This window comes from Artemia franciscana, chromosome 19 (genome assembly GCF_032884065.1).
Source record: "Artemia franciscana chromosome 19, ASM3288406v1, whole genome shotgun sequence".
In the NCBI taxonomy this organism is placed as follows: domain Eukaryota; kingdom Metazoa; phylum Arthropoda; class Branchiopoda; order Anostraca; family Artemiidae; genus Artemia; species Artemia franciscana.
In genome coordinates this window covers 6,672,959-6,688,618 of record NC_088881.1, presented here as the reverse complement: position 1 = coordinate 6,688,618, position 15,660 = coordinate 6,672,959, and the positions used below count along the sequence as shown (strand labels likewise).

Genomic DNA, 15,660 nt, shown 5'->3' with positions numbered 1-15,660 from the left:
AAAGAATTAAGTTTTAATAATAGAAAATATACATAAACAGAGGGGAAGATGACAGAAAGACCCTTCTCAACAAATTCACAGTCCATTTTCTAAAAAGGACGGCCCTTTAATACGTGGTCCTTTTTTTGTCAACTTAAACAACGGATCAATCGTCTGTTAGCTTTTCGTAGTTTCTGTACCTTCTAACCAAGGGTGTATCCATTTTTGGTAAGGAGTGGGGGCTATTTTTGCGGGGGGGGGGGGCAAAATCTTTACAAATACAACAAAACCTATATGGGTCGGACAAAAACTTCGGGAGCGGGGATTCAAACCCAGTAATCTATTCTTCCCCCTCGATACTGCCTTGTATCTAACCCATTTTTGACAAGAACAGTTTATTTATTTATTTTTTTTTTTACATAGATATATCTAATTTTACTGTTTCTTAAATTTTTTTTCTATTGTTTTACGTATGACTAATTCATACGGTCTTACTAATTCGTCCTTTTTATATTTTTTTCTACATAAAATTTGTTGATTAGATTAAATCTGCTGATACACACGAAATGATATTTTAACAAACACTAAAAGCCTTTCTATGCCATGAATAGCACAGAAATTCACAACAACGAGTCAATCGAAATATAAACCTGAATCCAAATTGAACAGATAAATTAAAGTGAGTGGTCCTTATGTGCAATACTCCCCCCAGCCCCTTTATTCCCATAAAATATCTCATAATGTTAAACTCAATCTTCCTATCAAAGCGCCCTGGTATTTTTCCTCCCTTCCTCCCTTTAATTCCTTAAAAAAACTCAAAAATAGATTAAGCCATCTTCCTACCCTCCCCCCTCCCGCAAACAAATGTCTAAAAAAGTCAAAGAAAATTCTTCCTTTTAGAAGTATTTATCAAAGGTAAGTTACCCAAAATAATTTTGGAGTAGAACTGTTACATCTGTCTATTAAACTCCTCGATGTGAATTTCTTAGAGACTTGGAAGAATCTTTTGGATAAAAAAATCCGCAGAGTAAAAGCAATGGAAAGTTGCTTTTAATTTTTTAGAAAATTATTTCTAAAATAATTAGAAACAGCAAAATTTCTCCCCCTCCCTAGATTTTGAAGACTACATTCTGCCCCTACATTTTCATGAATTGGCGCTGATCCCGTACTGAAGGACCGACATCAGTAAGAATCTTTGAACCGTGTACTACGGCCTTTGAAACCTGGGCTCCAAGAATTTCGCCTTCGAAAGCAATGGAAACTCAATTGTAAGCGAAGGGTGCCAATGTACCTCTTGCATTTACTGAGGATTAACCCAATCTCTTTCAAGGACCTCTGACGAAGAAGTCCCGTCCTTCTGAAACAAAATCTCCTTACTGGTAAATTAGTTTTTAAAGCGGCACTTTCGAATTTTTCTTACTATAGAGACAAATGCCGTTGAGGGGGATCTGCAGAGTAGAAGCTACACAACTGTTGCAATAATAAACAAAAGTGCTAATTTACCTGATGCATTTGCTGAAGAGCAGCCATATCTCTTTCAAGGATCTCTTCCAAGGAAGGCCCTTCTGGGACTTGATAACGGTAGACTAAGTCTGGCGTTGACTCAACAGATTCCATCCATGGAGGGGTCTAAAAAGAACAGTTTTGACTTGGTTAATCAAATAAAGTAAAAAAAGAGAGGAAAGTCCAGTTAACGACCAATAACTCTTAAATAACAGGCGTATTGGATTTGGGTCAAGCTGGATTTGGCAAAAAAAAAGAAAGAAAAAAATTCGATGACTAAATCGATGTGACTATAATTTTGAAACTTTCTAGATTTTGACATGTTTAAAAAACGAAAAGAGGGAAAAAAGACTTTCTTTACTATTCTGAGACGTCTATCCAAAATCGACGACTCGAGTCCGATTTTTCAATAAAAACACTAAAGTAGGCCGTGATTGCGTTTCGCATTTTACGTTCGTGAATAATTCCACGTACACTTTTTATACGCTATGACATCCACAAAAATGACGTCCTTATACAAAATATGGCATCATTAAACAAAAATAGATTCTTAAGTTTGAATTTGATCCGCCATTCAATTTTTTATTGTTCAATTATTATTATTCAGTCACCGTATTAAAAATTCAATCGAGGTGATTTTTCACCTTTTTTTTTTTTTTTAGCTTCGTCTTTTATTCTTTTTGCGTTGAGGATGGCTTAGCGGAGGCGAGCCACAAATATTTACATTTCCTTTCTTTTGAACTATCTATAAATCACCTCGATTTCCTACGCTTTCTCGAATACGTCATATTTAGCCAGGTGGTCTTGGGAATTATGAAAGAGAGACAATGCCGGACACATAAATGACAGTACGGTTCCCCCGAGTCTGGTCATATCCACCCCTTCTGTTAGAAGGAGTTAAAATAACTTGAAAAGAGCAAGAAGTAAATCTGTTGGAATTATAAAAACAGCCAGCGAATCCTAGTATTTGGGACTTAAACTGCGCTTTTCTTAAGATTAACCTTACCCCTTATCTGCGACCCCCCTCCCTACCTGGCTACCGACTAATTAAGCCTATGAGCTACATAGGCCTACAAATCCTAATATTTAAGCATTAAGCTGCATTTTTCTGAAGCTTAAAATCAATTTAAAGAATTCACAATCCTCCCCCCTACCTGTTATTGACTGTTTAAGCCTATGACTTATATAAGCCTGTGCATCTTAATATTAGGGCGTCAAACTGCACTTTTCTGAAACTCAAGGTCCATTTGAAGAGCTCCACCTCCCTACATAGGTACTGGCGATTTGATACGGTCTTTAACGCAAAATTATAAAAAAATTTCAAATATTTAAATTTTTTAATTTAAGTCTTTCAAAGTGCTTGAATATCTTTTGCTACCTTTTCTAATTTATAATGTTGGTTTTGGGACTAATCATTTTGGGTTTGAGGAGGTTTTGTTTGGCATCATGCCGACAAAGTTTTTTTTTTCGTTTAGTCTAAGCTTCGAAAAGAAGCGATGGCTAGCTCTTCATTTTTCAAGATCTATGGCCTGATTTTGTGAGAGGTGATAGCCTGTACATATTTACTTTTGATTAGTCCAAAACTGTTGACTAACTTTTGCAAACTCAACCTCATTATTCTTGCTTCTTCACTAAAGATTATTCTGCTACTCCGATGTCATTAATTTTTCTATCATTGACATACTAGCGATGGCCCTTATTTAGAGTATTAGAGGAGGATTATTATTTAGATTATTATTTATTACTAGCTGTTGGGGTGGCGCTTCGCGCCACCCCAACACCTAGTTGGTGGGGGCGCTTCGCGCCCCCCCCCCCCAAGCCCCCCCGCGCGCGTAAGTCGTTACGCGCCATAATAGTTACGCGCCATTGTAGTTGTGTCCCTATGTCCCACCTGTGAATATAGATAGATATATATAGTGAATATAGATAGATGTGAATATAGATAGATAGATATATAGATATATATATATATATATAGTGAATATAGATAGATGTGAATATAGATAGATAGATATATATATATATATATATATATATATATATATATATATATATATATATATATATATATATATATATATGGTTTTAACTACGTAAAACTTGCGAATATACAACATTCTTTGCTGTCCCATTGTCTTTGCATATAAATAGATTGTCAGGTTTACCGACTCTTGAACATGCAACATATAATGGTCCATGGGAAAACAATCTGTATTCAGATCTATACCTCATGATTCTAATGATTGCCCTTGAGCTTTGTTGATGGTGATTGCTAATCGACCATTCCCTGTCCCGGTCGTCATTTATATCCCCCTGTTTCCCCCGGTGTCCCCGTTGTAGTTGTGTCCCTGTGTCCCGGTCGTCATTTATATTCCCTGTGTCCCGGTCGTCATTTGTATCCCGGTGTCCCGGTCTGTATATACATTCGTTTTTTAGTTTTGTTTTTCTCCTTTATTTTTTTCCTTTTTTTTTCTTTTTTAGCTTATTTAGATTTTTAGATTTTTTAGTTTTTTTATTAGTTTTTAGTTTTTTTTTCTTTTTAGTTTTTTTGTCCCGGTCGTCATTTATATCCCCCTGTTTCCCCCGGTGTCCCCGTTGTAGTTGTGTCCCTGTGTCCCGGTCGTCATTTATATTCCCTGTGTCCCGGTCGTCATTTGTATCCCGGTGTCCCGGTCTGTATATACATTCGTTTTTTAGTTTTGTTTTTCTCCTTTATTTTTTTCCTTTTTTTTTTCTTTTTTAGTTTATTTAGATTTTTAGATTTTTTAGTTTTTTTTATTAGTTTTTAGTTTTTTTTTCTTTTTAGTTTTTTTGTAGTTTTTACCTTCTTTTTAGTTTTGTTAGTTTTTTTTTTTACTTATGTCCTGGTCGTCATTTATACTCCCTGTGTCCCGGTGCTTTGTTGATTGCTAATCGAACATTCCTTTTGTCCTGGTCGCTTTCTCTTTGAGTGTCGTCATTTATTTTTTTCTTTTTTAGTTCTTTTAGTTTTTACCTTTTTTAGTTTTTTTTAGTTTTTTAGATGAAAATTTTTTTTAGTTTTTTCCTTTTTTTCTTTTTAGTTTTTTATTGGTTTTTACCTTTATTTTAGCTTATTTTTCAGTTTTTTCCTTTTTTTTTAGTTTTTTTTTATTTTTTATTTTTTTTTAGTTTTTTACCTTTTTTTAGTTTTTTTTAGTTTTTTAGCTTTTTTAGTTTTTTTATTAGTTTTTAGTTTTTTTGTAGTTTTTGCCTTTTTTTAGTTTTTTCAGTTTTTTTTTTAGTTTTTTATTGGTTTTTACCTTTATTTTAGCTTATTTTTCAGTTTTTTCCTTTTTTTTAGTTTTTTTTAGTTTTTAGTTTTTTTTAGTTTTTTACCTTTTTTTAGTTTTTTTAGTTTTTTTAGTTTTTTAGCTTTTTTATTTTTTTTATTAGTTTTTAGTTTTTTTTGTAGTTTTTGCCTTTTTTTTAGTTTTTTTAGTTTTTTAGCTTTTTTATTAGTTTTTAGTTTTTTTTGTAGTTTTTGCCTTTTTTTAGTTTTTTTAGTTTTTTAGCTTTTTTATTTTTTTTATTAGTTTTTAGTTTTTTTTTGTAGTTTTTGCCTTTTTTTAGTTTTTTCAGTTTTGACGTCATCTGATCCAGTTTTTTCAGGTGACGTCACCTGATCCACGATCCACAGATCCACAGACAACTTATTTTTATATATATAGATAGTTTTTTTTTTTTTACTTATGTCCTGGTCGTCATTTATACTCCCTGTGTCCCGGTGCTTTGTTGATTGCTAATCGAACATTCCTTTTGTCCTGGTCGCTTTCTCTTTGAGTTTCGTCATTTATTTTTTTCTTTTTTAGTTCTTTTAGTTTTTACCTTTTTTAGTTTTTTTTAGTTTTTTAGATGAAAATTTTTTTTAGTTTTTTCCTTTTTTTCTTTTTAGTTTTTTATTGGTTTTTACCTTTATTTTAGCTTATTTTTCAGTTTTTTCCTTTTTTTTTGTTTTTTTTTATTTTTTATTTTTTTTAGTTTTTTACCTTTTTTTAGTTTTTTTAGTTTTTTTAGTTTTTTAGCTTTTTTACTTTTTTTATTAGTTTTTAGTTTTTTTTTGTAGTTTTTGCCTTTTTTTAGTTTTTTCAGTTTTTTTTTAGTTTTTTATTGGTTTTTACCTTTATTTTAGCTTATTTTTCAGTTTTTTCCTTTTTTTTTAGTTTTTTTAGTTTTTAGTTTTTTTAGTTTTTTACCTTTTTTTAGTTTTTTTAGTTTTTTAGCTTTTTTATTTTTTTTATTAGTTTTTAGTTTTTTTTTGTAGTTTTTGCCTTTTTTTAGTTTTTTTAGTTTTTTAGCTTTTTTATTAGTTTTTAGTTTTTTTTGTAGTTTTTGCCTTTTTTTAGTTTTTTTAGTTTTTTAGCTTTTTTATTTTTTTTATTAGTTTTTAGTTTTTTTTGTAGTTTTTGCCTTTTTTTAGTTTTTTCAGTTTTGACGTCACCTGATCCAGTTTTTTCAGGTGACGTCACCTGATCCATCCACAGACAGACAGACAACTTATTTTTATATATATAGATTATTAATAATTAATGGTAATGATACTATCAATAATTAATTATTATTATTAATTAATTATTATTATTAATAATTAAAAATTAATTATTAATTAATTAATAATAATTAAAGTGTTATTAATGATTAATAATTAATATTAATAATTTATTTTTAGATTATTATTATTTATTATTCTTTAGATTAGGGATTATTATTTAGATTATTTATATTATTAGAGGAGGCGCTATTTACTCTCCGTTTATTTTCAAACTGTGTGTATCCAATATCCGGAATAATTTTCAGACAATTAGCTTCTTGAGAAACTGTGATATCTCACAAAGAGATTGTGCAGACAATATTCTCCTAATAACTTGCACCCGAACCGGGTTTTCTGATTCTTTTAGTTTTGTTGCCTCTTGTTCGGTTTTGAAAAAAGACCTAATAAAAGTGTTACTTCTTCAAAAAAAGACCTAATCTAATATGTTACTTCTTTCTGCTCAGATTATCGTTTTTTTTGCTGCGTCAAAGTGCTAAAACCTTACAACTCTTAGCCAAAAATCAAGTATTTCTGCCAAATAGAACATTGTAGAGAGAACTTTCATCACAATCTCAACAATGTCCTGGTTAGACCATTGCTCGGATTGGACTGAAGAATAATATTTCCAAAACAACAACTTAAGAAGTGATATCGGACCCCTCAGATTTTCGTTCAATGAGGGTAAAGTGCCTTACATTTCCCTTCTTCAAAGAGCAGATCTAGTCACCCTTAAGGAAAGGAGAGCACAAATTTCCTTGCGTTTTACCCACAATGTCATGCAAAACCCTCGTACTACTTCTCTTTTCCTTAGTGAACGTTGAACAAATGTGAACGTGAACATGAAAAAAGCGTAAAAACGTTTTCTATCAAACGACGTAAGATCTTATCACACTGATTGCCTGAAACAGTTTATTATTTCCGATACCATTAAAATTGTTATTGTTGTTGCGAAATCCTTTATAAATACAAACATACATGACAATTGGTCCACCCCGAGAAGTTGACAAGATTGGTAAATCACCAGTAGACAGAAAACAAGAATTGCCGTTATAAAAAAATTAAACAATTAAGCAATTTATTCTTTATTGATTTCTTTATTTTAAAAAACTTTTGATGAATTTTTTTTTATTTAGTCTGGCCTCTGGGAGTTACAAAGGGCGAAACGAGATGTTTCGTAAGATTAATAGTAATAAGATTATTATATTAATAGTAATAAGATTAATAAAAAGAAGAAACGAGATGTTTCGTAAGATTGCAATCTTAGTGGACGCGAAGTTCACTTAGAAAATAAAATAAGTCAATAAAAATGATAAGTAAAAAAATTTCCTCTCCCCTATTCTCAGTGATTTTACCATTTTTCAGTTATTTGCATATACTTTCAATGTAGTTTCCTTTTTTTGTTTTTCTCTTTTGTGCCAACATAAATAAATGAATGAATGGAGAAATATTTCTAATTTTTTCTTTCATTCATTTATTTATTTAAAATGTGTACTCCTGAATTATTTCGAATAATAATGAAGCCATAACAGTATTCTACATACTGATTCCACTTCGGGAGAGCAGAGAGCTTCAGCTTCCCGTCGTTCATAATAAAATAATTGCTTACTAATAATAAATATTATTATATAATAACTAATTAATAATAATAATATAATTAATTAATAACATAATATATACTTAATATAATAATATAATATATAATAATAATATAATTTATCATACAAAGTATTTCATAAATAAAACCTTATAATAATAATTGCTTACTTACAATAAAATAAATAATTGCTTACTGCATTCCACACGCGAGGCCTAATCTTAAATACACTAAAAAATAAACCAATAACCATCGAAGAAACGAGAAGCACGTAAAACTCACATTTGGAAATAATATACCTCTTATCTTCTTTTAATGAGCTAAATTAATAAAACTTTGTTGCACCATCTAGATTATTCTAAGTTTTCGACCACCCCTCTCCACTCCCTATTAAAAGGTCTATTTCATTTAGAGACGTGGAATATAGACGAAGTTTTAGCTTGAAAATATATTATAGTTGAATACTATACCCTTCGCATAGCTGGTGGAGGTTGAGCCGCAGTGGCAGCAGTAGCCCAATGACTGTTGCTACTTCCATCACTTAGCTCAGAATCATACACACGATGACAAATGTCTCTGAAAAGAGAACATAACTAAAGCATAAAGATTTACACAAAAACATACAAATAGTAAATTATTACCCTTTGGAAGTAATCTGTAATCTCCCATCATTTCTAGGAATATTTATGGACTAAGACTACGGTTTATAGGGGTGGCATTTGCCCATACATAAATACTCGTACATAATGATGACCTGGCATTTCAAAGGCGGAGGATTGAATAATTATTACAGGGCAAGTAGCGGTCAATAACCGAAAAAAGTACATATTCATGGTTATAATAGCTTGATTAAATTTGTTTCAGTACTTAAAACATAAATTTAAATAAACAAGTTTAAATGGTTTCTGGGAGAGGGGGTAGCATTTACAACTATTGTGTTTGGAAAATAAAAATCAAAGATATATTTTTCGCCCTTGACATTATAAAGCTAAGAGACTTTTTTGGGTTGACAGCGAAGTAGCCCCCCCCCCCAACACACCTGATTGTGAAAAGATTATTTTATCCTAAAAATTAACCATTTACCATTAAACTTACAAGAGTTCCAGGAATATTCTTAAAAAATCTAAACAATCTTTCAAATAAACCTTTCAAATTTTTGGCAAGTTGTAAGTTTTTTTTAATTAAAAAAAAAACTATTCATAAAGCTTTTCTAAAATAGTGCCAACGAAAGGTTTTGATTGGCATAATTTTAACATAAAAGCAATAAAAGACTTTTTATGATTCATGACTATTACTTAATTTTTTCAAACTTTTTTCAATTCTTAATTCAATTTTATAATGTAAGAATTTTATATCTTATATGAATTAAATATATATATATATATATAAAATGTGTATAGTATAAAATTTTACATTTCACTGCGGTTTTATATTATGAATATGATTTTAGTAGAAGAGGAAGTACCTAGCGATTTTAGAAAAACTAATTAAATCACTGTATAAGGAAGATGACATGAGAGAGTGTGGTAATTATCGAGGCATTAGTCTGGTCTCTGTAGGTTGCAAATTACTTAGTAATATGATATTTTTTAGACTGAGAAATACTGTAGACAAAGCTTTAAGAGAAGAATTACGGTTTTAGAAAAGGTAATGTGTCGACCAAATTTTCACTCTTATGTAATATTGGAAAAGTGTCCGAGTCATCAAATACATTTAGTCCTCAGTTTTATAGATTATGGACAGGCCTTCTATTCTGTTGATAGAAGAGCTTTAACAAAGGTTTTATACTTGTAGGGTATACCAGATAAATACTTCAAAGTGATTACTGCTATGTACGAGAATAATGCTGCTGCAGTTAAGGTAGGAGATGAGGTGAGTATCTGGTTTCGTGTTAAATCAGGGGTTAAGCAGGGTTGTGTTCTATCCCATTTATATGAATCATTTGATCGATTTTGCTCTAAGGAGCGCAGGAAAGGGGATGAGAGAACACGGAATCAAATGGGGAAGAAAAATTTTCCCGGACTTAGACTATACTAATGATTTTAGTATCTTAGATGAAAGTATGGGGAAAATGAAAGTAATTTCAGGGATTATGCGAGTTCAGGATGCTAAAATAGGCTCGAAAATTAATGTTGAGAAGGGTAAGTCGCTAAGGCTGAGGGTAGGAATAAGTGAAGATGAAATGGCAACCTTGGGTAGCGAAAAAACGATGAAGTGGACAGCTTCATTTACATTGGTAGTATTATTAGTAAAGACAGTGGGAGCAGTGAAGATGTTAAAAGTAGAAGAGCCAAGGCTCAGGATATTTTTTGCACAATTAAAAAAAAAGTTTGGAAGAACAGGAAGATCAGTCTGCGAATCAAGATTAGAATATTAGAGGCTACAGTGATGAAAGCACTCAAATGCGGTTCTAAAGCGCGGGCGCTCCAAAACGCGGATGAAGATTTCCTAGATGTTTTCCAGAGAAATTGCCCGCGGATTGTTTTGTGTGACCAGCTGACAGACGGTATTTCAAATGGTAGGCTGTGCAAAAAGAGTGGTTTAACCCCCCTTTCTAGGGTTATATTGACAGAACGGTTGAAATGGCTATAGGGCACGTTCTGCGGATGAATTGTCCTTTTTGACCAACTGTCTAGGACTAAATGGAAAGCAAGCCTTCATCAGTTAGGATGGGAGGATGTCGCAAAATAAGACTTTAGGGAAATAGAAACTTCCTGGGATTGTATAAAGAACAGAATAGAATTTTATTAAAAAAATCTCTATCACAGTATGGTTGCCGGATTTGAATTTTACGTCAAAAAAGCACTAGTATATATATATATATATATATATATATATATATATATATATATATATATATATATAGCTTGTAATTCAGCTAGTTTGTAATTTCTCTTTGAGTGTCCCGGTCGTCATTTATATTCCCTGTGTCCCGGTCGTCATTTGTGTCCCGGTCTGTAATTTCTATTCGAACAATCCCTGTGTCCCGGTCGTCGTTTATGTATCCTGCCTGTGCCCCCAGCGTCCCCGTTGTAGTTGTGTCCCTGTGTCCCGGTCGTCATTTATATTCCCTGTGTCCTGGTCGTGATTTGTGTCCGGGTGTCCCAGTCTGTAATTTCTCTTTGAGGTTCCCGGTCGTCATTTATATTCCCTGTGTCCCGGTCGTCATTTGTGTCCCGGTGTCCCGGTATGTAATTTCATCAGTTGACAAATATGACGTCAGTCGACAAACAACTTCATGACGCATACAGCTCAATCCTTATAATGGCGTCAGTCGACAAACATGACGTCAGTGGACACACAGACATGACGTCAGTCGACACAGAAACATGACGTCACCTGACAGACACACAGACAGACAACTTATTTTTATATATATAGATAGACTAGCTGTTTATACAAGCATCCCTTTTATAAGAACCGTGTATGCCCCCAGGGCATACGTTACAACGCCTGACCCCACCCCCTTGAAAGAGGTGATGTTTTTTCTACCCCCGAATTTTTGTTATCAGATGTTTGAGCTACATATAACACAATGGCCATCTCAAAAATTTTATCAGATGGGTTTTGGGAAAAAATGGCGTGGGGGGTAGTTGCCCTCTGATCTCTCTTAAGTTAGAAAAAGTGAACTATAACTTTTAATTTCCAATCAAATGAACCATCTCTGGAGTTTATATGAGCATCTATTCTATAAGAAACATGTATTTTACCAGGGCATTCGAACATCTGCCCTTGGGTCCTGGGGGTTATGTTGACCCCAGAGCTTTTGTTATATGATCTTTGAACTATTTTTAACAAAACGGCAATCTCATAATTTTTATCAGATACTAGCTGTTGGTGTGGCGCTTCGCGCCCCACCCTCCAGGCCCCCCCGCGCGCAAGTCGTTACGCGCCATATTAGTTACGCGCCATTGTAGTTGTGTCACTGTGTCATATATATATATATATATATATATATATATATATATATATATATATATATATATATATATATATACTAGCTGTTGAGGTGGCGCTTCGCGCCACCCCAACACCTAGTTGGTAGGGCGCTTCGCGCCCCCCAAGCCCCCCCGCGCGCGTAAGTCGTTACGCGCCATATTAGTTACGCGCCATTGTAGTTGTGTCCCTGTGTCCCACCTGTGAATATAGATAGATTTATATATGTGTTTCAAACTACGTAAAAATTGCGAATATACAACATTCTTGGCTTTCCCACTACTGGGAGCTCTCCGTTTCCAATTGCCAGCAATTGATCTGAAAATGTTTGACCAGAGTCATCGTTTTGCAATCGGACACGCAAAATTCGTAGTTAATTTTAATATTTTTACGTGTGCCCATCAATTAGAATTTTTCAGGCAAGCATTCATTTCGTCTGCAGGAGTTAAACTACGTAAAAATTGCGAATATACAACATTCTTGGCTTTCCCATTGTCTGTGCATATACAAAGCCGTATGTACTAATAATGACGTCATATGCAAACGCTCTTTTTACAAACAAACAAACATGCATACACACAACTCGTTTTTATATAGATAGATAGATAGATAGATGCAATACAAATTAACTGCGTAAAACTTGTGAATATACAACAGTCTTCGTTGCAGTTTTTTTGCAAAAGAATCATTTTTGCAAAGCGAAAAAGAAGCTGTTAATTTTGTATCCGGTGGATTCAGGGCTCTTTGTTGCACGTTGGTTTCCGAGAAATAAACACGTTGACCATTCTGTAAATGTACCGCTAAGTGAACAACAGCTGGACTACGTTCATGTATCGGAAATGAAAGAATTCGCCAAACAGCTTCATTACTGCTTATGTGTGACGTCACCTGATCCACAGATACACAGATCCACACACAGACAACTTATTTTTATACTAGCTGTTGGGGTGGCGCTTCGCGCCACCCCAACACCTAGTTGGTGGGGCGCTTCGCGCCCCCCCAAGCCCCCCCGCGCGCGTAAGTCGTTACGCGCCATATTAGTTACGCGCCATTGTAGTTGTGTCCCTGTGTCCCACCTGTGAATATAGATAGATTTATATATGTGTTTCAAACTACGTAAAAATTGCGAATATACAACATTCTTGGCTTTCCCATTGTCTGTCCATATACAAAGCCGTATGTACTAATAATGACGTCATATGCAAACGCTCTTTTTACAAACAAACAAACATGCATACACACAACTCGTTTTTATATAGATAGATAGATAGATAGATACAATACAAATTAACTACGTAACTTGTGAATATACAACAGTCTTCGCTGTCCCATTGTCTGTGCGTATAAATAGATTGTCAGGTTTACCGACCCTCAAAGATGCAACATACAATTGTACATTGGTAAAGCAATCTGTATTAAGATCTATACCGCATTTTTCTAGTGATTGCCCTTGAGCTTTGTTGATGGTGGTTGCAAATGCTAATCGAATTGGGAATTGCAATCTTTTAAATTGAAAAAGCAGATCCGTTGGAATCATGGGAATGCGAGGAATAAGAACAGCCTCACCCTCATAAGGCCCTGTCAAGATTGTGGCATCTATTAGGTTTTCCATTGTTTTTTTTTTTTTACGGCAAGTCGCGTGCCATTGCAAAGCTTTGGTGGGTTGATATTTCTTAAAAGTATTATTGGTAGGCCTATTTTTAGTTGTAGCAGGTGTGGTGGACACCCTGAAGGATCTATGGAATTTAAAAATTCAGATGGATAATTAACCGCTTCATTTGGTTCCGAAATACAAATTAACTGCGTAAAACTTGCGAATATACAACATTCTTCGCTGTCCAATTCTCGCTGCATATAAATAGATTGTCAGGTTTACCGACCCTCGAACATGCAACATACAATTGTCCATGGGAAAAACAATCAGTATTAAGATCAATACCACATTTTTCTAATGATTGACCTTGAGCTTTGTTAATGGTGATTGCAAATGCTAATCGAATTAGGAATTGCAATCTTTTAAATTGAAAAGGCAGATCTGTTGGAATCATGGGAATGCGAGGAATAAGAACAGCCTCACCCTCAAAAGGCCCTGTCAGGATTGTCGCCTCTATTAGGTTTTCCATTGTTTTTTTTACGGCAAGTCGAGTGCCATTGCAAAGCTTTGGTGGGTTTATGTTACGTAACAATATTATTGGTACGCCTATTTTTAGTTGTAGCACGTGTGGTGGAAACCCTGAAAGATCTATGGAATTTAAAAATTCAGATGGATAATTAACCGCTTCATTTGGTTCCAAAACTGTGTCGACTGACTTGTAAAGGACTGCCTGGTCTTGAATCTTGGTCAAAACAATATTGTTGATTTCGTGGACGTCTATATTTTTGGGTGCGAGAATCGCTCTTTCACTTAGCCATTTATTATTTTTATAATTTTTTAGAATATTCGGAAATACTTTTTCAATCAATTCATTTTTGGACGTCACTAAATTACAGAAATCAGCAGGTAGTTGTATACGTCCTGAAATTGAGTCTACTGGGAGCTTTCCGTTTCCCATTGCCAGCAATTGATCTGAAAATGTTTGACCAGAGTCATCGTTTTGCAATCGGACACGCATATTTGTAGTTAATTTTAATGTTTTTACGTGTGCCCATAAATTAGAATTTTTCAGGCAAGCATTCATTTCGTCTGCAGGAGTTGATCTAGGTATTATAGGTAATGTTTGCCTGAAATCTCCCGCAAGCAATATTAAGGTGCTGCCAAAGGGTTTCGACTTCCCTCGCAAATCTTTCAAGCATTGATCCAGAGCCTCGAGCGATTTTTTGTGTGCCATTGTGCACTCATCCCAAATAATAAGTTTGCATTGCTGCAATACTTTACCCATCCCAGATGATTTGGAAATATTGCACGTGGGAGTTTCTGTAGAATGCAAGTTCAGAGGCAATTTCAAAGCGGAATGAGCAGTTCTTCCACCAGGCAGCAATGTTGCGGCTATTCCGGACGACACAATTGCCAACGCTATATCATTTTTAGATCGAATTGATGCCAGAATCAGTTTTATCACTAACGTTTTACCAGTACCTCCTGGCGCATCCAAAAAGAAAATTTCTCCAACGTTGTTATCGACACAACGCATTATCGTATCATAAATGTCTTTTTGTTCCGACGTTAACTTGGAAATGTTATTTTGTACATACGACAATAGATCACTCGTACTGTAACTTTGTTCACGATCCAATTCTACACATGTCGAAACAGCAGCGATACGGTTAGGTGAAGGCATTCCCAAACCCTGAAGAGGTTTGTTTGCCATACTTATGCAAAAATCTTCTATAACAACTAAAGTGTAGTTATAAATTTCTGGTGTAAAATCAAAAGTCATGTCTGACGTCTCTAACTGTTTTCGATGAAGTATATCTTCGGACATTTTTGACTTATATTTTTCCCATAAATCTGTAGGAGCTGATGGAGAGCAAGTTGTTAAAATGATGCCAAACAATGCACGAATTTGACTTGGGGTTGACGTTTCGCACGCGTCATTGATGCAGTTATCCCAGTGTTGGCCATTCTCCAATAAATTCAGAGCTTGGCATGCACTACGGTAAGTGTCATGTATAGTACCATTTACAGTCCTCAAATACTCAAAGGATGTCGGACCGGGTACATTCACCAAAAGCAGGCGTAGAAAGAAGCATTCATGTTGATTGGGGTGAACGGTGTAGAGTCTTCCTATCGTGGCATCTTTGCAGATGGTAGGTTGGCCGTCGACTGACTTACCCTGTTTTCGACGTTCAAATATTTTATTTTTAGTATTCCACGTGTAATACGAAGGCACTTCAGTATACAGCAGTTTTTTCGCAAAAGAATCATTTTTGCAAAGCGAAAAAAAAGCTGTTAATGTTGTATCCGGTGGATTCAGGACTCTTTGTTGCACGTTGGTTTCCGTGAAATAAACACGTTGACCATTCTGTAAATGTACCGCTAAGTGAACAACAGCTGGACTACGTTCATGTATCGGAAATGAAAGAATTCGCCAAACAGCTTCATTACTGCTTATGTATCTTCCAGCCTGATATTCTACGATTTCATCGAAATCTTTGATTT

At 34.2% G+C, this 15,660-nt stretch overlaps 1 protein-coding gene across 5 annotated transcripts in view; it reads right to left on the bottom strand.

Moving 5' to 3' along the window:
• The window catches only part of LOC136039222 (period circadian protein-like), a 569,811-nt gene that overhangs the window by 9,421 nt on the left and 544,730 nt on the right, over positions 1 to 15,660 (bottom strand). For all 5 annotated transcript variants that reach the window (XM_065722755.1, XM_065722758.1, XM_065722757.1 and 2 more), the window contains 2 exons: positions 8,096 to 8,201; positions 1,483 to 1,608 (listed from right to left, as the gene is read on the bottom strand). In XM_065722755.1, coding sequence (XP_065578827.1) covers positions 1,483 to 1,608; positions 8,096 to 8,201 — 232 coding nt within the window. The remainder of the gene's footprint in view (positions 1 to 1,482; positions 1,609 to 8,095; positions 8,202 to 15,660) is intronic.